A 26,227-nucleotide genomic window follows, 5' to 3' on the forward strand; every position below is an offset into this window, starting at 1 on the left:
CACCACTTGTGCGATGGCTTGCGATGGGAGATGCAGCAGCTATGCGACGAGCGCATGGGCTGCGCGCACATGGCCAGCGATGGCTGTGTGCGTGTGGCCCATGGGCGTGCGATGCGTAGGGTGTTTGCGTTGCGATTAGATCGTTTTGAATGTTTAATTTGAAATTTTCAGTTTACGTAATTTTAATTAATTTTAAAATTAATAATTTAAATTATTTTCTTGGATTTTAATTTTGAATATTGTAATTATAATAAATTTTATTTATTCTAATTATTTTACTAAAATTAAAATCATGAATTAATTTAAATACGACTGAAATTAAATTAAACTTTTTGGATTCAATTATAAATCTATATGAGCTTTAAATTTTAATTAAATTTGTATGTTTCCGGTTAGACTAGAAATACATTTTTATGTTTAAAATTAGTAAAGCATATGAATTTATTGGTTTAAGTGGGAGCCCTTTTAGTCATAAACTCTTGATTAGGTCTACAAATCCTTAAGGTTAAAACAACTTGATTAGAATTAATAAGGACTGAATAATTGGTAGATTATTGGTGCCCTTGATTAATTGCTGCAAATGTTTACGTGATGCATAATGTGTTTTACTAACCAGCTATGTGGGCCATTCATGATAATGAATGGGTGAATGGTATATATTGTATATGTACTGTTTTGCAGGTTATGAAGTGACTAGTATGGCCCAAATAGGATAGAAAATATGGTCTGCGCACCATTAATTTGAATGTAATTGGTCTAAAGTACCAAAGTTATTTTTCAATTCAAATATGGTCTGCGTACCATCAAATAGTTGTAATTAGTTATAGCTTATCCTATTTGAAGAAAATGATGCCTCCCACGGAGATTTTCAAGACGGACTTTGAAGTCAAAACTTCAAGATGAAGTCGGGCCATACTAGATCACATTTATCTTATGCATGCTTTAAGTTATTTATTGCTTTAAATATGTCTTAATTATGCATAAGATTGTGGCTTGATTATGTTGCATGATTAAGGATTTTAGTTCACTTAAAATCTAACCAACATAGTAAGAGCCTTAAGTTCCAAACTTAAAAATTGAGTTAAAAGGTGCCATGCCAAAATATACACTTGCTTGGATATCCTTTACATCAATCTAGTAATATTTTTCGCTCAGCGAGGTGTTACTTATTGGTCCTAAAGGGGCAAGGTACACAAATAATTGTGAGTACATGTTAGTTTTGGTGAAACTCAACGATATAAGTAAGGAGTCCTTTTATGTCGTGGCAAAATCGATAGGTTTACCTAATAAGTTCTTAGACGTACCTATCAACCAAGAATAGTTTCTAGACTATTAGCAAAAGGCTTTTGCTTACCTAAAATGTTTTAGAATTGAGTCGACAAACTGTGCTTGATTCTTCAATGGTTTTAGGATCTTGGAATCATTTTATTCGCACCTGCCGGAACAATAAATTCGAATAAAATGCTAATAACTTGTTTTAATTGCATGGTTGCTTTAATTTTCAAGTTATTATTCATGATAAATGTTTAGACTTTGCATGCTTCAATGTATGTTTTAATTATTGTTTATAATTAAGTATCTTGCACTGCAATAAATCCTTTTAGAAAGGTAACAGTAAATTTCCTCGATTGGTAATGAATCCAAGAACGATTCACGGAAATGAGAGAAAGTGAGCAATTTAAAATGTACGTTTCTTATAGCGACTTTTATGGTTGTTTTCGAACATCAAAGTCGAATGTCAAACCAATTGGTGCTTGTGAATTCAAAATACACTGTAGTTTTGAGATCATAAAGCATTGAGTTTAATACGCTCAGCTTTACCAATGATTAACAACCTAATATCTTTGTCCATTTAATTCTCGAATGAGTCTAGTCCCTAGACATTCGAATAGATCGATGCTTAGAGAACTTTAGAAGCTTCTGGTAAGATCATCTAGTTGAAACTTAATATTCAACATAAATTAAATGGTAAGAACCTTGTTGGGGTGACATTGGACATGTCTAACAAAGTATAAAAGTCAACACTAAAGAATTCAATTCTTAAGACTATAAGAAAGGGTACAAGAAATAAGGAAAACGAGGAACAAATGAAAGGAATTTACGATTCCGTTTCTACCTATAAGTTTATGTTTAAAGAGAAGTGACCTAGCAATCAAACTTCCTTGGTATCATATACCGCTTGAGGTTCTTACTTCGGTAATAACTCAAACAATGGAAGCTAGGATACACTAATGACCTACAAGTGGGAAATGAAGCATGGCAATGCTACATTAGTTGTAGGGTCATCTAGTTTGTTTTAAGTCCTTTCAAAGGCTGGAACTTAATGGCTATTTTGTTCCATAATCAACATACCTAAATTTCTGTTTTCAAACACAGAAAGACTCACATTCAAGAAAAACAAAAACAATGTTTGAATGAAATGGTCAATTACAGGTTGAGTCAATATGCTTGATTAAAACAAACAACTCTTTAAAGAACTTTACTAGGTTCAAATCAACCCCTTGATTTGAGTTCCACTAATCTTTGGCATTGTTGCTTAGACCATATCAACAAGTTAACATTCAAAAGCTCTATTTTGATGGACTTTTGAAAGTTGATTGATTTCTAGATCATTTTAAGACAACTAGTCTTACTTGTTGAAAGTAACAAAAGATATGAACTATTGTTAGAACGCCTAGACAATAGAGTTCAAAGCTAAAGAAAGATTTTATGACTTTATTATTTCACATGGATTTGAGTAAATATAGGTTCATTTACTCAAATGTGATATAAGTTGAATCTGTTTGGCTAGTTCAAAGATTCAGAAGTATAAAATCCACTTGGCAAGAAATCATAAAGATCTAGGTTAGATCATGTTGATGATTACTTGAGACCAAATATGATCATCAATGATTGTGTGTTGTAATTTCAAAATCTAGGTCCATAAGATATGGCATATCTTAGTTGGAATAATCGAAGTCAATTAGTACTTGATTCGATTAATGATGAATCATAAAGACTTTTCCTATAATTTCTAAAACAAAATGCTCAACTACCACCAAACTAAACCAAATTCGTCAAAGCTATTGAAAAGTAATTTCAAAATATCTTTTCATAATATATCTAAAGAGTTCCTAAACTCAGTGGGAGCTTAGTGTTTGTTATTCAACAAACTAAGGCCCCAAGTATAGATATATGTTTCATTGTGATTTATTCAAATGAGACACAAGGGTATTGTTTCTACCACGAATTTTTGAGAACATAATGTTTGTTTGCTCGAAATAATGTCCTTTTGGAGATTCGTTTCCAAAATGACAAGTGGGAGAAAATAGACCTCGAAAGTCTTCGAGGCGAACAACAAACATAAACGGACATTCCGGAGGCTTTTCGAAGTGCTTCAGAAAACCCGAACGTATTCTTTAAGGACTTTAGAAGTGGCTTTTAAAGAATAGACATCTCTTAGAAGACTTTACAAGTGCTTCAAGGAGAATAGAATATTCAAAGGACTCTCAAAGTGCCTGTTGATATTCTATTGTTTGATGTTCTATACCCAAGTAGGCATAGAATTCAAGTCACTGAAACTATGAGATTCTTCTATTAGATAGTGAAGAAACATAGAGATCAGGTCAATGAAACTATGAGATTCTTCTATTAAATAGTGAAGAAACCTACAACTTGCAGTCAAACTATTATCATATAGATTAATGAGTTTGTGACTTGTAAGAAAGCTATGACGAAATATAGATTCCCTAAAATGGTTAGAGGCCATATATAGACTATATGTTTAAATGGTTAGAGGCCATAAAACATACTCAATGTTTTGATGACAAAATTGAAATTTTGTTGATTTGCAAGAATAGGTTCACACCTATTGGTTGCAAGTTTGTTTTAAGGATAAAAACCATCAAACATGAAATTGTGTTCACACACAAAGCGAGATTAGTTGCTAAAGGTTACAAGCAAATTCATGGCATGGATTGTGTTGAAACCTCATGCAAAATCGTAATGCTTAAGTCTATAATTCAAGCAATGATTGCATATTGGTACATATAGCAATTGGATGACAAAACGTATTCCTCAATCAAATGTTGGAATATAATATGTACATGGTATGTCATAGAATTTGTGGATCCAAATAAATGCTTGAAAAGGAAAGCTAGCTTATAAAATCTAAGTACAGATTTAAGCAAGCAATTGGGAATTGGAACTGTATTTTAAGTGAAGCTAATAAGCATTTTAGTTTCATAAAATATACATGATTCTTATAGATGTATAAGAAGTTTAGTGGGAGTACATAAACACTTATTTGGTCCTATGTGTATCACACACATATATCTCTATTGTGAAATAACATTCAAATGCTAATGACTTAGATTTGAAATTATTCATCAATAATGGACCATGGCGAAACTTAGTACATATTGGGTATTAAGATCTATTTACAAAGATCTTATAATATTGTTTTAGATTAAGTAATGGCATTTACTAAATCAAACACGAAAGTCTCCATTGGAGATATTCGACCCATGTGAATAAATCTAAGTAAAGGATGTTTGAACTATGTATAAGCATTTACTAAGTTAAACATCAAAGAGTCTAAATGAGATTCTTAACCTATATTATATGTCAAAGAATTTAGCTGAATTTAGTATCTACTGAAACTAGATGAGCTAAAGTTACATGAATAGAATTCAATTGGGAAATATTCTGCAAAAGAATTTATCATGTATGATATAATATGAGGATCGCCAAAAACGTATCGTATGACTTTAGGCATGACGAACATATACCAATCTCTATTGATCTAAGTGAAGATCAACTAGATTGAGATCAAGAATACTTATGGTACTTGAAATGGTACATAGGAATAGTTCTTGATTCAAGGAAATAAAGATATGCTAAATATTGATGCTACACGCATAAACACTGGCAAAGGATCAAGCAAGACCCTTTGGAGTTAACCATTGATAAGGACGAGCTATAGAGCATCGTGTTTTGAAAATGGCAACATGGGTTGGAGACCATGAGTTGTTGCGTGGGAAATTAAAATAATAATTTCTATGTTCTAAGATATAGTTGGAGAATCTTCCACATATCTATGAACTGCCTGGATAGGTAAATCCAAGCAAAGCATCACTAGCAACCTATACAGTTGAAGTAAAAGTAATTATTGCCTAAGAAGCAATAAAACAGGGTTGTTTAAAGTTCTTCACTGAACTTGGGTAGATCACCTATCTGCTGGCTTGATGGTTCTTCATTGAAAAATGCGTAGAACCACTCTTGAAGCAAGAAAAACGTCTGCTAACTTGATGGTTCTTCATTGCAAAATGAGTAAAACCACCATCGAAGTAAGAAAGACTAGATCACATAATAAACAAACTCGAAAAGATCTTATCATCATATCTCGAAGAACATTCGATGAAAAGGATATTAAGATTGGCAAAGCATGATAACTAAACCTATGCAACAAGTGAGAAGCAACACTCACGTTGTAGCACTGGAAATCAAGCATAGCTTTGAATTCCATGAACTGTTTTAAAGATGGGTTTGAGGCCCATGGTTGTAAAACAATGGGGTTGAACATTTATCATATATGAAATGTATTTTCATATTCCATTTAATCTTGGTTTAGTATTAAATGATGAGTCCCTTCAATTTGACGATATATTCAAGATAGACTGTCAGGACCAGTCCTGTGACTAAGAAATGTCTATCAAGTGAACTTGAATGTCAAAGGTTGAAAATGGTCCCTAGTCGGAGTTTTCTATAAAATTGGACGCATAGAAAACGTTAGACGATTAGAATGCAAGATGACTAGTAGTTCTGTTTCTTGAACTATGTGGACATGGCAATGTCATAATCATTTGCATAGATACTTACTTTGGGAAGACTAGTATCGGACAAGACCTATGAAACTTTACTGTAAGAGATGAGAATCTGTCATAAGTAAATTTCATTAAAATTATTAGACACAAAATCCTCAATACCTGAGTGATTTGAGATTACTTGTTTGAGAACTGGTTGCTTTGACGTTGACCAACCGTCGCACCGTAAAAGGAGGCTATAAAGGCAACGCTCAGGTAATCACCTATCAAACGAAGTCTAATCTCAAGATCGCAAGATTGGGATTGTCCTCCCATAAATCGGGATGAGATGCTTAAAAGTTGTACAAGGCCACTCGGAGAGCTAGAAACTGTGAAATGCATGGCCGTGCTCGGATGAATCATAGGCTATGATTATCTGTTTATTTGATCAGTTGAACTCTGAAACTGAGGAACACCTCTGGACATAATAAGGATGACAACTCTTACCTTATGTTCAAGAACAAGCATCGAGCGACAAAGGAATTAGGAAATGCACACTTGTCCCTAAGGACAAGTGGGAGACTGAAGGAAATAATGCCCTTGGTCCAAGTATGCATTCTATGTTAAGTCTAATAAATGCGGTTCAGTATTAATTAACAAGTTAATAATTCAGTGAGATCAAGTGAGCTGAATGCCTAGCTAGAGGCCGCTTCAGTTCAAGTGGAATTAATGATATTAATCCACAGCTTACTCTTGACTGAACCCGTAGGGTCACACAAATAGTACGTAAACGGATCAAGTATTTAATGGCATTAAATACTCCATCTATGGATATTCGGAATCGACGGATCTTGGTTTCAGTGGGAGCTGAGATCGTCACAGGCAAGAAATGAATACTCCGGAAACGATGATATTGCCGGAAACGGAAATATGGATCGTATCGGAAATATAAATATTATCCAAGTCGTAGATGTTGCCGGAAACGGAAACATGGTACGTATCGGAAAAATTATCGGAAATGGAAATATTGCCGGAATCGGAAATATTGCCGGAAACGGAAATATTGTCAGAAACGGAAATATTATCGGAATCGGAAAATAATTCCGGAAACGGAAATATTAAATATTTGTTCGAAACGGAAACTAATTCCGGAATCGAAAATATTAAATGTTGTTCGTATCGGAAATGAATTCCGGAATCGGGAATTTAATCGGAAGCGTATCGTACGAATTAGCATCGGACGAGGCCCGCTAGACGAAGGCCCAGCACGAAGCTAGGCCATCGCCCAGCGAGCCGCACGCAACGCACGCCTCGACCAGGCCCAGCGCAAGGCCAGGCCCAGCCAAGGGCGCGCGCGCGCACGCAGCACCGCACATGGGCTGTGCGCTTGTCGTGGGCCGCAAGGCCTGCGCGGGTGCACGGCTTGTGCGATGCGTATGCCGGAAATCCTAATTCTATTGGGATTCGTGCGAAGTTTAAAATCCTAATCTTATTAGAATTGCTTTGTTATTTAGAGTCCTAATAAAGTTCTAATTAACAAATCCACATCCTAGTAGGATTACAATTCCTTTTCCATACCTCTATAAATAAGGGCCTAGGGGTCATTATTTATACATAAGTTTTCAAGTATTCAAAACTAGGATTTTTAAGCAGAAAAATCAGCCATAACTCTTGCCCATTTTAGCCGAAAATAATAGTACCTTAAGGGTGATTCTAGTTGGTCAATCTTAAGGCGGATCCGGACGTGCTGTGGACTATCTACGGAGGGACGACACTTGGAGTCCTAAAAGACTTGTTCTTGTTCGGTCCGGGCGCAGCTAGGGAAGGCACGCAACAAAGAGTATGCATCTAAATTATGCTATATGATTATGTGTAAATAATATGTATTCCTGGCTTAATGGTTGTTTCCGCATGATTTATGAATTGTCATATGTATCATAACCTAACATTAATCGATAATGACTTGGAAAGATCTAGACTGAAATCGAACTAACCCAAGACCTAACTGAAATGACCATAACCGAAGTCGAGCCAGTACTGAATTGATTCGAACTGAAATGACTTGAGTCAAGGTCTACCCTACCCAAAGATATCCGACCTGATTTTGACCCGACCAGATTCGTTAGAACCCAACTTGAGTTCACCTGGTCCGTTTTTTACCAGAACCGAAATTGACCCAGATTCGACAATAATTAACCCGAACTGAATAGACCCGACGTAAACTCGATTTGATCCAAAAACTTTGAAACCGAATTGAATAGACTCGAACTGTCCTAAGGCAACTCACAGTTCGTTTGATGATCCAATTTGACACCTCTAAGGGTGCGTTCTGTTCACCTTAAAAAAATAAGTTTCAGGTCCAATAAGTTCAGATAAGTTCAGATAAGTTCCAATAAGTTCCAATAAGTTCAGATAAGTTCAGATAAGTTCAAATCAATTATTTATTATTAATTATTTATTATTTATTATTTATTATTAGTAAAAGTTTCAAGAAGTTCCAATAAGTTCAGATAAGTTCAGATCAAATAAGTTCAAATCAGATAAGTTCAGATAAGATCAGATAAGATCAAATAAGTTCAGGTCAAATAAGTTGAACAGAACGCACCCTAATATATCTTAACAAAAATCTTTTATAAATGGGTCCACAATTCCAAAACTTAATTTGCGTTTGCGTGACATCTAAATCAAACTTAGAAACAACTACGGAGTACCAACATTGCCATTGCCATTGCTACCATCTCTATCCTCCGACTTCCTTGACTTCCTTCCACCTCCCATGAAACCCTCACACTCACCATCTCTCTCTCTCCTCCTTCTCATCCTCCTCATTTTCCACCCATCACCACCACCCACCGCCACCGCCACCGCCACCGCCACCGCTACTGCCGAACCCTCATTTTTCTCCTTCCTAATCTCAACCGAAGGCTTAAACTTCCTGAAAGACTTGCTAATTTCTAAAGCAATCTCCACCCTCACACCTCTTCAAATCCCCCAAATTGATCAATCCCTCCAAATCCCCTTCCTTGGTAATGTCTTCGTTCGATTATCCAACCTCTCTCTCCACCAAATTGTTGTTTCTGATTCTTTTATCACCCCCGGAGACGCCGGCATCGCCTTTATCGTCTCCGGGGCAACTGCTAATATGAGCTTGAATTGGTATTACTCTTATTCTTCTGGTTGGTTTTTGCCCTTCCAGTTTTCTGATCATGGCCTTGCTTCCATTCAGGTACTCTAATTTTTAATTTGATTTCTGCTTTTGAATTTGGAATTAGCTGCTTTCTTCTATTTTTATTGAACTTTATTTGTTGCCGATTTGAATTGAATTATGGTGAAACTGTTGGTGGGTAATGTTGATTGATATAATTACTATGATGTACTGAATTACTTAAACGATGAATGTAGTGGGAAGAGTGTAATATTAGTAATTTAGTCGGAGTTGGATAACAATAGCCTTAATTAAATGTAGTGGTAATTTTGGCCTCCATTGTGAATTACTGCATTAGTAAACCGATCAATAGCATTCCAAATGAAAGGCATGACGAAAATAACATCCATATGATCATACGGGGTGAAGAAGAATGCTTATATTTTACCATGATCGGATCTATGCTAGAGCCTGGTTAGTGGTGATGCACTAGGGGAAATGGTAATGGAAGTGAATGGTCATTCGGGGAGCTTAGGAGAAGTGGTACTAGTTAATAGTGGTAAAATTAATATTGGCAAGTTTAGTCGGCTTTGGATTACAATGGCCTTAATTAAGTGTAACAGTTACGTGAAGAATTGCAATTTCCAAAAGAAAGGCATGATGAAAATAGCCTTCATATAATGATATTAATAATATGGGGACGGGGAAGAATGCTTATATATTGGAAAGGGCATGGACTTATATGTGTGAGAACTTCATAAAGCACTAGGGGAATTCAAAATGGTAGAGGATGGACATAGGAGTATTATTTAATACTGTTAATAGTAGTATAAATAATGTTGTTATTGGTTGCAAGTTATATTCAGTCTCTTTAAATAAAAAATGTATGTTGCTCCAGCATTCTTGGTGAATGTTTGGCTCAGAGTTAGTGTGGTGGTGCACCTAAGGATTTTAGCTGAAAGAAGAACTTGTGTAATCGTACATTCGTACTACTGTGTCTTCTCAGCCTCTACTCTGTCTTTCTTGAAGTTTTAGTCTGAAGGCAATGCTGCAGTGCGTATTGATTTATTTGTTGAAGATATTTGTTACTACATTTGCATAAAGTTGTATTTATGGATAAAATGGTTTCGATGACTCATAATATTTTCATTCGTCACTCGTCAGACCTTGCTTTATCTTGAATACGGAAAAATTATTTTGGGAATGTTTGTGTTAGTTTTGTCATGAATCACGATGCAGTTAATCTGATTAATGTTCTTAGTTCTTACCTAAGATTTTATACAAATCGCATTGTTTGTTTGCAAGTTTCGTGTCTGATATCCATAACTCCATGCTGAGAAGGGTCGTGGTGCATGCGCTCCATGGAAAGTGTATGGTGAATTTGATCATGCTAAGAAGATTTAAAAGGAAAACATTGGCAACACTTTTACTCTTTCTATTCTTGATGTTGACCTGAAGCTGGCTCCACCGAACAGTCTTCTGTAATTCTGTTGACTTGAAGCATCTAATTACTTAATTAGAATGCAATGAGCACCATAAGTCCATAATAGACTTGGCTTTATAAGTTCAATGCCTTCCGTCAACGCTGTTAGACTGTTACTACAACGTAGTTATCATGTTAGTACTCCCTTAATTTATCATGTTAATGCTCCATAAATTTCCTTCACGTTTTGGGTTGGCTTGGAGATAAAAGGTAATAAAACTAATACTCCCTCCGTCCGACCGTCCCACATTAGTTTTTAACACTTATCACGGCACAACGTTTTAGAAGATAAGTTGTTTTTTGATTATCAAATATTATTTTATTGGAAAAGTAGATATGAAATTAGATAGTGGGGCATTATTTTATTGAAAAGTTGACTTGATAGAAGATATTATGTATTTTTTAATTGAATACTTTCCTTCGTTTTTTAATTATTGCACCATTTGGGTTTTTGGTACTATTCACATACTCTTATATGGTCATCTTTTGTGATTTATATGTAAGAAAAAATATATTTATGTGAGATCTTGTTAGATTAGTCTCGAAATATACTTTCAAAATATCTAATTTATTATTTTTCTAATGTATAATAAGAGATATTAGTGGTTAAAATTGTGCATTGGCAAGCGTGAAACCTCAAATGGTGCAATTATTAAAATAAAAAAACCAGAGAAGTATGAGAAAGCGTGAGACGCCAACTTTTTGGTAGTGGAAAGAGAGAAGTATTAGTGTAAAAACTAATATGGGACAAATGTAAATGTAAAGTGTAAAACTAATATGGGACAGAGGGAGTATAAAACACTAGAAGGGGATAGTGGGAGAAGGTTGGAGAATAATTGTTGAAACGGAGAGAGAAAAAGGGTGATAGAGGAAGTGAAAGAGTTACCTTAATTCAGATTGACAGTGAAGAAAATTTCGGGACAGCAAAAAAAGAAAGTTGGAAGAGAAAATTAAGGAATTTAGGGAGTAACTGAATTCATTTTCGAATTATTCTCTTTATGATTTGACATATGTGGATATGTTGATGAGCGGGAATTTATTTACATAGCCATAATAATTTGAAGTAGAAGCATCATCCTTGATTTATTCCATTCTGGGTTAGCTTACTCGCGTCCAAACACTAGTCTTTTGAAGTTGACTAATTGAAAATATCCTGATCGTTGGTCAATTATCTTAGTCTAACACAAATGTATGAGTTTTCATGACTAGTACTTTCAGATTAATGATTCTGTGAATATTTGTGTTTTAAAAGGTTGAAGGGATGCAAGTTGGCCTCACCTTGTATTTGAAAATTCAAGAAGGAAGGCTGGAACTCTCTCTTGTTGAATGTGGTTGCTTTGTCGAAAATCTCTCTATCAAATTGGATGGAGGTGCATCCTGGCTTTATCAAGGGTATTTTTCTCTTAATTTCTTTTGGTGATATATCTAAGAGACATTTTGGCTCTCTTTACCATTTATTTGCTTGTGCATCTTTGTTTTTTTATGAAATTATTAGCCGTTTCATAGATATGTATGACTAACAAATACGACAACAATGTCAGAGTCTTAATCTCAATGGATGGAGTCAGCTGCAAGGCCAAGATGTCATCTGCATGAGTTGTTCAAGCGGATCAACTGTTTAGTGTCCTTTTAAGCCCCTTTTGTCCGATCATCTCTGGTCTCCCTTGCTCTCTCCTAATATCCTTCAATTTAAATTCTCTATAATATCCATGCTTTCTGATGTTGGCGCGTAACATAGCGCAACCACCATTCCATCTTATTCACGGCTACTCCAACCATTGATCTCTTCAACAGAGATTCTACCACTTCTTGTGTTACTACAACCCACCTTTTATGTATGCATCTTCCACATATATTTTCCGGACATGATCTTTCTTGAAGATTGAACTTTCCTACTCATAATCTCATATTGTAAAGTTGTACGAACATGCTAAGAATTGGATAGAATTAAGAGATCAAATTTGAAGAATAGGGGTTGAAGATGAAGATTGATTGATTAATAACCGGAAACCAACAACATTCAAGAGGCTTATTTTCTCACCAAAATGTAAAACGAATTAAAGTAAATTCTCAATAATATTCAGCATACCCTTCTTCTCTAGTATGCTCTATTTACAGAGCTTCTACCTTACCAACTAGCCATCTTGTTCTTCAAGACACTACCAACTAAATTATTATACTTCTACCTGAAGTTCCCTCCCACCTAACATTTTGGCTTAGTAGATTACCAGTCTTTTAAAGTTTGCCATTCATCTTTAGAGGATCATTGCGGTCCTATGCCAGATGTTCTTTTCCATTTCAGCCATCTGGCTTCTAGACTTAATCCCATGCTAATCTTCTTGATCACTGGTAGGAACGTCCATAGTTTCATCCCATACAGTTTCATAATTTCTTGATCTTGTCTACCAAGTTTCAATTTCAATTGTTCCATTACTCAGATCTTATCATTAACATTTGCCTGAACATAATAGACCTCACCGTTCCAGAGAGAAAAGAACTTAGTGCAGAACTGCGAATTCTTAATGTAACCTAGTCGCAATGAAGAAAAGATTTACACGAAAAGCTTCTTATGACTAGGGTTTGTAGCCCTTGCCCTTGGTATTTGGTTTCTATGGACTGTGTCACAGCCACCCTCTGAACGCAATCCAGAAGCTAGCAAGGCAAGTCAGGGAAGCTAATTGCGACAGTTAAGCTATTTCAAGTTTGTAATATTTTGAAAGCTTACCCTGTTACAGATTCTGTTAGCAAGCCAGTTCCATTATTGATATTGATTGACAGAGAGCAAAGAACTAACCGGTGTTAGCAGTCTTTCTGGTCTTGCGCATTTCTCACTGTACATGCCAGTCTTGAATGCCAGGAAAAAAAAGCTTTTTAGGAACAATGACCCTGTATTGAGAGTTAGATTATGGGATGACTTAAAGGGGATTGGAAGGTCCATGGCAGCTGCTTGGATGGTGGATGGTGGGTGGTGACTTTAACACTGTCCTGCATCTAAATGAGAGGATTGGTTCTCCTGTTACTTTGCAAGAGGTGGAGCCATTTAGGCAATGTTTAAGTTACTGTGAGTTGCAGGAAGTGAGTGCTTTTGGGTCTTTCTTTACCTGGAACAATAAACAGGGGGGAGGAGATAGAGTTTGCACTAATCCTAAAATAAGTCACACATAGAGAAAGTGATATTGGAAACAAAAGTTTTCAAGAATTTGTGACGGGTTAGTTTACCTTATTACTTAAAAAATATGAAGTTGGGCCAAGGTTCATAGTTTAAGTTCAATCACAAGATACATTTTCCTTGTATAAGGGTAGATGGAAAGGTTTGAAGGACCAAGTACCAAAATAAGAGCTGAAAATACTAATGAACTAGTGTCTACTAATAAACCTAGAGTTTTGAGTTATCAAGTAGCAACGAGTAGAACAAACATCCTCTTGTCTGAAGGATGCTTAATTAAGTGGATAAGAAGTTTGTAGGATGCTGGGATGGGCCACCCCAAATAGCTTGTGTGGTAGGGGTGAGCACACTAGGATACTTGTCAAAATTTTAGAAACCGGAATCAGTACCTGTTGCTACCTGTTGCAACACGGTCCTCAAAATCAGAACCGGAACTGGAACCTGGTGCAACAGGTTCCTGAAAATGAGTAGATTTAAATAAAATTATTGCCAATTTATTAAAAAAATATATAATTTATGATTTGGGCTTTAATTGTTTTATATTTTGGGCTTTAATTGTTTTATGTTTCGGGATTATGTAGCATTTTTATTTGGTATGACTTCCAGATTTTGGGTACTCGATATTGGAATCGGTGTTTATCGGGTACTCAACACGGTAAGCGTTCCAAAAACTTGTGAACCGGAACATGTTGCGAAAGGTTCTAATTTTGTTACCTGGAACCTGAACCTGAACCATCAGGTTCCGGTCGCAGGTTCTGATTCAGGGTACCCTCGACTTTTTGCTCACCCCTATTGTGTGGTGTGGGACTGTAGGGAGAGACCTGCATTTACTTTTTTGGGGGATAGGGGAACTGATGAAGTACTAACTTCGTCTTCAAACTGTATTCTGATCATTTAGAGGACATCACTTGAAACTGAAGTAGTTGAGTAACTTGAGTTCCTTAACTTCCTTCACTTAACGACTTATTTGTCTATAGTTTTTTTCGTTTTACTATTTTAGTGCTCAAGCTTGAGCTAATGCCTGCTCAATTGTTCAAGAGGCCTTTCATCTTGTCACTAGAGTTCGTATAAGCAAAACTCCTACAGTTACAATTCTTTTTATAGTTGCAACTATTATCATAGTCAACAAGTGCATTAGGCTTTGGAGGGCCGATTTTGTACTTGTGTGACTACTCTCTTACTATTCTTTGATTGCCGGTTCCCTAAATTTAGCTGTAGAAACTGATCTGCTCTTAAGATCTATATCTATTAATCACAATTTTAGATTCTGTCCGATAAGCAACATGCAGGGTTGAAAGCACGGAGCGAAAGACTAACGAGAGGCCAAGATATTAGTCGATCTGTATAATTGTTTTTTAACGTATTGAGTTGGCATTTACTGAGTAATCAAGGACCACAAATTCTTATTTACATGGGGTGTACGATAGACATTGTACACTGAAGTTAAAGTTAACGTAAAATGCTTAAAAGTTACCCTTATACTTCCTCCATTCTTTTTTAAATGACACAATTGTACTTTTGGCACTATTCTTATAATATACTTTGACCATCAATTGTGATTTATACTTAACAAAAAATATAGTCATGTGGGGTCTTGTTATAATCGTCTCATCCTATAGTTTTATAATATCAAACTTTTATAATTTTTAACCATTGATAATAAAAGGTATTAATGGTTGAAATATTGCATTGGCAAACGTGACAAAAAAAATGTGTCATTTAATAAAGAATGGAGGAAGTATATGTAAAAGTCATTTATTTTTTAATAATAAAAATTTTCAATTTAATAAAAAATATTTCTTCAAAATTACTAATAATGTATAAAATTAATCATTTAACCCTTTAAAATGTTTATATATCAACTTTTTTTTTTAATAATATAAAAGTTAGAGAAAACTGGGTAAAAGTTAAAGAAAACTGGGTAAAAGTTATGTTGGTGTACAATAAATTTATTGTACACCTTGTGCATGCAAGACCTTTTGGGACCACAAATTGGCTAATAAAGTGTTAATAATTATTAAATTCGCGTCAGTTCTTCTGATAATTATTAACTTCTTACTTCAATTTTCTAAGGATTGTAGATGTGTTTGCTGGACAAATTGAATCTGCAGTGGAGGAAGCTATTACCGAGAATCTTAAAGAAGCTATTTTAAAGCTTGCTTTGTCTCTTGAGAGCTTACCTAAACGGATCCCAGTTGATGATATTGTGTCCTTGAACATCACTTTTGTAAATGATTTTGTCCTAAGCAATTCTTCCATTGGATTTGAGATCGATGGTTTATTCACTCGAAGAGATCAAGCATGGGCATCCAAATACTACAAGGAACATTTAGTTCATAAAGTTTCATCGACTCCAACAGATCAGAACTTAAAATCGAATATCTATGAGGGGCATTTCCAAGCTTTACCATGTCGTGATTCATCAAGAATGATAGGAATTTCAATTGATGAAGCTGTTTTTCACTCAGCTTCGACCTTGTACTTTGAGGTAAGCTCAAATTTAGTTTGGTTCATGTGTTAGTGTTCAGCTTTTGTTTCTCATTTGCATTTGTTTATGGAGAATAGCAATGAAAATCTTGTGACCTCCCATCCTCGAGATTAAAACATATCTTGAAAGCAGAAAAGTGAGCATAGCCTGTATATGTTAATATGAACTTTCTACTTGTGATCATCAGAAAATTAACTTTTCATCAAATTTTTCTGAGTTGTTTACCATTATCAATAACCAATGATTACACAATTTAAAAATTTCCCAAACTAAAGTAAAATCTCTTTCTATTACTTTTTTTCTTTAAAAAAAAAAAATGTCCTGGAAGGTATGTTGTTCGTATCCATAGATTGAAGTTGTAAACGTTTCCTCATCTGCATATAAACAATCAAATATGAGTAATGCCCCTAGCCCCCCTATAAAAGAGGTGGCCTATAACAAAAACTTGAAGTGAAATCTTTAACACCTCTAAATAGTGAATGAATGTAGTTCAAGGGAGAGAATGGGATGGGATAAAATCCTAAAAGTGACTGTAATGAAGTGGCGGATCCAGGAATTTAGAAATGGGAGTGCCGAATGACAAATATTTTCGGACATAAAGAAACCAGAAAATTTTGGACCAAATAATATGTAAATCGTAATTACGTTCACCATTTTGTTAGTTGTTGATATACTTACTCTTCTATATTGATATTGACTAGAGACCTAGAGCTGTAAAAAGGATTTGTAATTTTATAACCGTTTGTTGTGTTATTGATCCATTAATAGAATAATTTGTCACATTGTTAGATTAACATTTAATAATTAACGATTATACGTTTTACCAAAAAGAAAGTTAATTATTCCGTATACATTTTCCATATGTGTAACGAAATCGACATGTACCAGAACATAATATTCCGGACACACAGTGAGAACAAATTTATAAATATGAAAAGTGTCCCAAAGACGGAGCTATTGAGGATGCGAGGTTAACCAAAAAAAAAAAAAAAGACGGAAAGGAGTTAAGGACTAGAGAAAATGTAAATAGAGGAAAATTCTTGGAGCAAGGTTTCGAACCCTGAACCACCGTCCCCACTAACGAACTTTAGCCGCTGCCTCCGCAGCCACTGTGTCATGCATCAATACATGATTTTATTTGCAACTATTAGTATAAACATTTTTACTGTATTTTTCAGTTTTTTTTTTTCCCTTTGTGGATTCCAGGGAATGTGAGGGTACATCTGTACTCCTTGTACCCCCCTTGAATCCGCCACCGCTGTATGGCAAGTGTTTTCTGTGGGCAGATTGGTTATCATATGAATAGTGGCTTTGCTGTGCATCTAATGTGTATTATAGTATGCCTTATTTGAATTGGCTTGAGTAAAAATAAATGAAAGCAAGGAAATCTTCTACGTGATTCCATATTTTGTTGCCACCATGAAGATAAAATGACAATATTTTCTTCATGCAAGGGAATTTTCGTCCAGCCACTAATTGTTTTATAAGGACTTCAATAAGGATTCTAGAATATGAATTTTAAATACTAAATGAAGATGGAAAATGAAAAGATTTTGTAAAAATGACTATGATAAGGAAAAACCCCTTCACCCATTAATGACAATTTGATCGTTGAAATAGCTTAGGGGAAGTCTTGTCATTCAGAAACCAAAATCTAGTTGGCCATCAAACTTATCGGATATGTATTTGTATTTTTGGCCAGGCAGGTTATTTGCAATGGATTGTGGATAAGATACCAGATCAGGCTCTCCTGAACACCGCTGGTTGGAGGTTTATCATTCCTCAGCTTTATAAGAAGTACCCAAAAGATGATATGAATTTGAACGTCTCTTTCACTTCTCCTCCAGTCTTAAGGATTTCCCGCCAAAACATTGACATTATTGCAAATATGGACTTGATAATTGATGTCTTAGAAGGCGGGCAAGTAATACCAGTTGCATGCATTTTACTGGTTAGTTTTTCGACTTGGGCTAGTTGGCTGACTAGTTGATCTATCGTGTTTTTGGTATTTGTGCTCTTTGTTTTATAGCAAGTAGGAGGCCTGACAGTTGCAGGTTCATGACTTATTACTTTCATGCTGTATGCAAATTGAAATAGTTATTGTAGTCTGGCAAGCATGTTAAATGCTAAGTTGCTAACATGATACTTAAGTGGTGTTTGATAGTAGCTATAATGACCTACTGTGATGTTTTCTTGAACTACCCCATCTTATGGGGATGGAGAATTCAATTGGGCAAGAGTGGAGACTGGCAGACCATTTGGTAGAGATGTTTTGGTTTAGATATCAGAAGCTTCATTCTATAAATTAAATGGTGTTTGATAGTAGTTGGAGGAGGGAGCTCTTCTAGCTAATTGGTGCTTAAGCATTTTATTTGTTGGGGTTGGGGGGGGGGGGGGGGGGAGAGTAGGAGTTACGACTTACATGCGTAGATCTTCTGAGGGTAGGTTTTTTAGTTTTCATTTGAAGGACTTCTGTGCTATTGATTGTAATTCTTAACAATTGGATCCAAATACGAGTGCAGTCACACTTTAAATAACCTGCCTTTTTTTAGTACTAGTTGAGAGCGTGGCTGTACTAGGGAAGGGGTTTCAACTTATTAAAGGGAACATCAAAGTAGAGGCACCTCCTCTCTAAAGCAAACCAGATCATTTGTCTGAATTGGATTGAAGTTTCAGAATTAGTTGAATGCTCTTGTTTAGAACTGCACTCGTATTTGTGATACTAATGGGTGAGACACTACCCCAACCCCATCTATCCACTCACTCTAATATTTGGGCTTATGCTAGTGGTAATGATGAGGAAGGTGGGGACTACAATCCAAAACACTGAAAGTCACAACCATAAGCATCAGCCCTCTATTCTTGTTGCCAACATCTTTTTTTGTTGAAGTGACACTGACAATGAGTAACTCCCCGGTCTAAATGTGAATGTCAATGATTGCGAGGCATGGACCAGAGAGGGCAGGAGTCAAGCTCAAATTGAAATATTCAGTTACGAGTTGATTGATAGTTAAATTTATCAATGAGTTCCTTACACGTGAAGGATAGGTTACAAGGCCTATTAATGCCTGAGTGTACTGGATCACAACAAATGCGTAACTGTTCTCATTAGTTTAAGGCTCTTTGAATTTTTACGCTACTAGAAATCACTGTACGTGAACGTGTATTAGATACATATTCATTGTTTTATGTTACAACTTGCAAGCAACTCAAATATGTCATGGTTAAAACCGAGGGTATGTGTATGATAGGTCACAGTTTCGAATCCCACCTCCCCCCATTTGCAATTTGAAGGAAAAGCATCTAAATGACAATGTATAATTTTCTTTTGAGAGTTTTGAATAATATTGTACATTGGTTTTGATTCATATTGTTGTATGCCTGCATCTGTGCTTCTATTACTTTGACTGCTTATTTAGTCATACTTACAAAATGTCAAACACTCAACTATCTGACAAGGGTTCCATCAGTTTCATAATTTCTTGATCGGGATCGTCCTGGCTACCAACTTTGCACTCTATTTGTGCTATTTTAATTTGACTCAACTCATCCAACTCTTGTTCCAAAGTTCTAGCTTATCATAAACACGTGGTCTAAACTTAATAAACCTTGTCAAGTTGTCCTGTTGTCCATAACTGTTGCATATAGAAAAGGACTTAGTGCACAAAGATCCTGAGTGTAGCCTAGTCATGATGGAAGTTGTCTTATTACTGTCAATTTGTCAAATAACTCCTTTTATTACTACATGGATAGTTGTCTTAACCCCTTGCTCTTGGAATCTGGTTTTACTGAACTGTGTCACACCCAGTCTAAACCCAATCCTAAACTACATCATGCATAGCCAAAGTGATGATGATGATTTTTGAAGAATAAGAGTTTTCGAGAACTTGTGAGGGGTTGGTTCAACGTATTACTTTAAATTATACTTGTATGAAATTGGGCCAAAATTCATAGTTTAGGGCCTTTAGGTTCAGATTCATTTTCCTTGGATAAGGGTAGGTGAATAGGGTCTCAAGGATTGAGTAACAAAATTAGAGCCAAAAATATTAATGCACTGTTGTCTGCAATGGCCTAGAGTTTTGAGCTATCAAGATTCAAGTAGCAGCGAGTAGAATTCTTGCATGAACAAACATTCTCTTGTTTGAAGGATTTTTATTGCTTTGGTGATTTTGCTTCCTTGGGCAAGCAATCTTATTTAAGTCTATAAGCAATTGCTAGGAATGCTGGGTTGGACCATCCTAAATCATAATCCACATCAGGCAATGTGGATTTTAATTTTCCTTTTTCCTTAGGGGGGGCTGGGGTTGTGGTCATGTGTGGCATTGGCTATGAGTTATTCAAAGGCATAGTCTGTAATGGCAATTTAAGGGTGCAGATAGTCATGAGTTATGTTATTCCGGTATTCCCTCTCATGAGTTATGCTCGAATCAACACTGTAAAGTTTTAGTTAATGCATCACAAAGTCTCCTAGAACCACTCTCCTTGCCCTCAAATAAGAAAAAAGAGCTCCCGGAAAAGAAAAAAATATATATGTATATATAAAAAAAACTGAATGAGAAACTAGTCCTTATCCCCCCAACCTATGCTACTTACAGAAAAGGGTATCGTGGATCTATTTCTATAGATATTGGGGGTTAATGTTGTAAATTATGACAGTTTATTGATTTGAATAACAATGTCTTTGTCCTTGGTGGTTGTTAATTGAAATTAGCTTCAGATTATTAAGCTTTGCCTTATAAAGCAGAATTCTTGAGTTTTACATTCTGTTTTGTCTTTGTGCTTCATAACATGTGATTGTTGTAGATATCTTTGTTGCATTTGAAGTGTGAAATTCCTCTCTGTATCAAATCCTATCAATCTTGTGCAGTTTGTGGATCAACCATTCAAGCTTATGCGTCATTTTGTTGAGGGCCTGTATTTTGATTTATTTTCTGCACTGTTATGTAGGTTGCTCAAGTTGGCTTTCTTCTTTCCATGAGTAATGGTATTCATTTTGTGTATTTATCTTAGGAAATTCATGCTTCTGGCTATGTGAAAATAAGAGGTAATGATCTTGGGGGCAAGGTAAAATTGGATGATTTCAAAATGGCATTAAAGTGGAGCAAGATTGGTAATTTGAAGATGTTTTTGATACAGGTAAATGTCATTCAACTTGTGTTTGCTGGTTTTTAGGATTTTTGCTTTCTGTTTTTCCTTGAGGTATTTTGTGAAGAAATAGCCGTTTCTAATGTATTACAACAAAAACAACAAAGCCTTAGTCCCAAATGACGATCGGCTAACATGAACCATCATAAGAAACCGTCCGTCAAACATGAAGCAAGAAAAGTAAAAGGTTTTGTAAAAAGAGTAAACAACTATACACGCAAAATTGAGAGTGAAGGCGAGGTTAACAAGACACGAAAAATAGGAAACAAGAAAACGTCGGTTTAAAAAAGAGACACAAAGATGTTTAGGGAAAAAAAATTCATTTTTATTATGAAGTAGGTCGTTTCTAAGAGCATATGCAATGGTGAGTAGCCACTAACTCACAATGCTCTCTCTCCGCTTTGTGAGTTAACTCACCATTGTAGGTGGTGATACACATCTTACCCATGGGGAGGGGAAGTAGTGACTGCCGTGTCACTGACTTCATCGGCCCACGAGCCACTCCCAAATAGAAATAGGACGCGTGGCGAAAGGAATATGTTCTTTTAATTATTATTTTTGCTCGTTATTCTGTCAAAACGAAGTCGTTTTTGCCACAAAAAAAAGTAAAATTTGTTGCATTCTAACGCGCGTCACGTAAAAATGGGGTCCAAGGGAATCGTGATATGTGTCACATACTTTGTAAATTCTGCCAATATGACTGCTCTTTGTTGTTGTTTACAACGACTATTTTTTTTTCTTTGTTAATTTTGCTAACAGTAAAATAATAATGCATTCAAAAAAATCATTACACCAACTGCATTCTTATAATTTTATCTATAAATAGAGTCTAATATTGATATAGCTTTTTACCCTTCAAATTTTACCCTTCTTTTTTTTCCATTGTAAAATCTGTACATATAAAATACTTCATAATTATGGATCTTAATAATCCTAATTGTGGAAGTGGTTCCTCTCAAAATAATCCAAACTACCGACCTTCCAATTCTCCAAATTTCCAAAGTAATTTTCCTTTTGATCCAAATAACCTTACTAATCCAAATGCTTAAAGGATGTTATTTTATAAGATTCCTAACCAACCAATGCATCCAAACCAACAATTTGTACAACCATTCCCAAATCAAATTTCAAACCAAAATTCCCCACCACAATTTTCAAATCAATTTTCAAACCAAAATTTGTACAACAATTCCCAAATTAATTTTCAAACCAAAATTTCCCACCACAATTTCCAAATCAATTTTCAAACCAAAATTTGCAACAGATTCCCCAAAATTATCCATCTGGTTTTATCTTCCCAATGTCACAACATTATGGTGAGAGCCAAATAATTCAAAATAGTCCAACAACTCCGGGGGGAGAAAGAAGCAGTAACTTAACCCCAACCCCAACCGAAGATCCAAGGGTTCCACAATAAGCTGATGATAATGTTGATGGTGCTGCTGCTGATGATGATGTTGTTGAAGCTCCCGCATTATCATCAACACCATCAACACCATCATCCGCTTGTTGTGGAACCCTTGGATTGGAAGACGGTAATTTGGATTATTTTGAGAGGAACCACTTCCATAATTAGGATTGTTAAGATCTATAATTACGAAATATTTTTATATGTAAATACTATGTAGATTTGATTTTACAATGGAAAAAAAACGGGTAAAATTTTAAGGTGAAAAACTATATCAATAATAGGATCTATTTATAAATATAATTATAAGAATGTCGTTGGAGTAATTAAAATGCATTATTATTTTTCTGTTAGCAAAATTAACAAAGAAAAAAAAATAGCCGTTGCAAACAACAACAACAAAGCGCAGCATATTGGCAGAATTTGCAAAAGTATGTGTCACATGTCACGATTCCCTTGGACCCCATTTTTACCTGTCACGCGCCAGAATGCAACAGATTTTACTTTTTTTTTGCTAATCGATGTCGTTTTGACAGAATAACGGGCAAAAAAAACAGATTCCTTTACCACGCGTCTTATTTCTATTGGGGAGTGGCTCGAGGAAGTCAGTGACGCGGCAGTCACTACTTCCCCTCCCCATGGGTAAGGTGTGTGTCACCACCTACAATGGTGACTTAACTCACAAAGAGGAGGGAGAGCATCGTGAGTTAGTAGCTACTCACCATTGCATATGCTCTCATAATAGTGAGTCAAGATAGTCGAAACTGATGTGGAAGAGAGGGAAGAGCATGAATGGTTGTGAGGTAACTCACCATTGGTCATGCTCTAATGTATTACGTAGTATAATCTTTATGCCGCTCAAGCATTATATTTGACGTTTATTTATTGATGAAGCAAAGACAATTAGGATTTTGATATGTGAATTTCATATCTGAAACATACTTCCTAATAAGAATTAAGTGGTTACGAAATGGGCTTCTTACATTTACATCTTGTTTCCCCCAAATTTTGCTAGTGGTAGAACCGTAGAATCCATACATGTTGTAGCTTGTTTGTGTAGAAGTTCTACATTCAAAGCCGAAATTTCTCTAAAATCCATCTCTATATTTTAGTGGCCCCGTTCCTGTATGTATCCCCTTTTCATATGTTGTGAACCTGCGTCACCCTTTATAAAACCTGTGTGCATATTATATGATTGAAGTAACAAAACTATTCGTGATTATCTAATTGCATCCATTTATTGACTGGACAAAATATCTAGATGAGATGGAAAGCTGTATGAATAATCGGACCAATTTTGACAGATGAAGTCATTTTGTAGATATATATTTTTCGCAATAGTGTTCTGCTTTAGGATCTCTTTTTATTTAAGAAAATCAAATATCTTACATGAATATAATGCTAGGGTGAGTGAAGTGTATAGTGTTGGGACTTGACATAGTTTTTTTGTATGCAGCCTGTTATACGGACAGTTGTTGAAACAGTTTTCGTGCCATACGTCAATGCAAGACTTTGGAAAGGGTTTACATTGCCCATGTTCCATGGTTTTACCCTTGAAAACGCCCAAACAAATTACCTAGACTCCAGCCTCATTGTTTGCAGCGATTTATCATATTCGGAGTCAGATGATCATGCTCAGGCTTTGGTACAAATATCATAGACCATCTCAGAGGAATGAATATTTGCCCGGGGTTAAAGTTGCATATATTCATACAACCATTTGGGAGCCCTGCTGTCCAAGTAACTGAACTTTGCCATACGAAACAGTCAGATTTTCCCTTCGTACAACTGTATATTTGATTATGATCAATTGCAGTTAGTGTAATTTTTATGTGTATTATGTAAATTATGTATAAGTTCTCATAAATAAGTTAGTACTACGTATGTTAACAATTCTCACTAGGAAAACGCTATCAACAAGTTGTACATTAAAGTTTTTTTTTTTTTTTTTAAAAAAAGTTGTACTTTAAATGTCACAGAAATTTTGGGGTAAATATATATACTTTGTAGTCCGTACGAAGTATAATTTATTTCTTGTTAAGTTTTTGAGGGTAAATGTACTGATAGTGCTAAATTTCTTACCCACATAATTGGCACTACACTTGCGTTGACCCTGTTAGTAGTTACAGTTGGTCGTGCGTGTGGCAAGCCACACCGCCAACTAAATGGTGTGACGTAGAGTTGTCAAAAATTAACCTGATCCGAGAAATCAATTTGAACCGACCTGTATTTGTAAGGACCCGGATCTAACTCGAGACTAGAAATATTGTTAAAACAGGAAACTTGTAACCCGATCGTATCTAACCTGTTAAAATGGAAGATCGATTTCGACCTACTAATGCATGACCCGAACTCGACACCCGATCGGAATATAACGGTTAGGCTAATATGGTTTTAATGATGACAAACTAAAGTAATCAACTAACGTGGTTTTCAAGTGTATGTGTGTAAAGATCATAAATGAATAGTTGTGCCCAAGTCATAAATAATAGAGTTTACTAGAGGTTGATGATTGTGAGATGCTTATAACAAAGAATTAGCAAAAAAATCCGTGGAACTCTTATAGGTGGAACTCAGTCTAGGAACTTGGTATGCATTCTAAATTAACGTCAGTATCCATTCATATTTTGGAATAGAATAATTAAATTAATTAATTAAGTAGAGTCCTATTAATTTGTGAATTCTAGCTAGTCAAAGATTAATTTAAGTAACTAGGTAGTTAATTAGTTAGGTTCCTATTAACTTGATAATCCTATGAAGTTGTGGAATATATCACGTTATATTTAATTGACATTTAGTGGGTTGGTTTTAGGAACATGGAGATCATGCCTAGAAATTAGGACGCAATAATTGTAGTGGTTTAAATCACGGAGTAGTAACCAAGGCATTCTTGAATGCTACGTTTAGGAGTTAGTTCCTCTGAAAGTTCCATGTTCCACTAAAGCTCTAGTTCTTTATGTTCTTCTACGCTTCACATATTTTAACAGGAACTTGAGTGAGTTCTTGTTGTATTTGGAAAGGCTTCGAGTGAAGTCTTGAGAGAGTATTAAACACAACAGAGCGTGAAAGGTATAATCTTTGTATGGAACCTAAGTTCATGGGAAACATAGGTTGATAGAGTTTCCTATTAAGTCGTAACAGGGTCGTTAGCTTGATGAATGTAGCTCGTCGTTAAAATCCCACTAGTCGTGGTTTTATCTTCTTGATAATATTATCAAGAAGTTTTCCACGCTAAATTCTCTCTTGCATTATTTTCTATACTTGCTTTGAAGTTTCTTTTATAATTCTGCAAAAGTTAGAAGCAAGTTCCAAACTACAATTCACCCCTCTATTGTACGTGTTCCGTCCGAATAACAATAACTGATAACAAAACTGGCCTGACCGGACAATGATCCCAACCTGATTCTACACCCGACCGGTTGTCAACCCGTTACCTAATTTTACCTGACCTATTGACAACTCGATTTGGCATTGATCTAACTAAATAGTAACATAAATCAAGTTAATATAATTTTTTTATAATTACCTAATTAAAACAAGTGAAAAGTGTTGTAGTTGTTATTGAATATACGAAGCATAACTTATAGTCCGCATAAAGTTATCGTCTTA

General features: G+C 35.4%; 1 protein-coding gene across 1 annotated transcript; it reads left to right on the top strand.

The window, feature by feature from the left end:
* Positions 1-8,466: 8,466 nt before the first annotated feature.
* LOC110791475 (putative BPI/LBP family protein At1g04970) lies at positions 8,467-24,634 on the top strand. The gene is made up of 6 exons (XM_021996224.2): positions 8,467-9,009; positions 11,664-11,803; positions 15,651-16,065; positions 17,768-18,016; positions 21,076-21,201; positions 24,075-24,634. The coding sequence occupies exons 1-6, from the start codon at positions 8,560-8,562 to the stop codon at positions 24,276-24,278; spliced, it is 1,584 nt and encodes a 527-aa protein (XP_021851916.2). The 5' UTR covers positions 8,467-8,559; the 3' UTR covers positions 24,279-24,634.
* The last annotated feature ends 1,593 nt before the right edge of the window (positions 24,635-26,227 follow it).

The sequence above is a fragment of the Spinacia oleracea genome, chromosome 2 (assembly GCF_020520425.1).
Source record: "Spinacia oleracea cultivar Varoflay chromosome 2, BTI_SOV_V1, whole genome shotgun sequence".
In the NCBI taxonomy this organism is placed as follows: domain Eukaryota; kingdom Viridiplantae; phylum Streptophyta; class Magnoliopsida; order Caryophyllales; family Amaranthaceae; genus Spinacia; species Spinacia oleracea.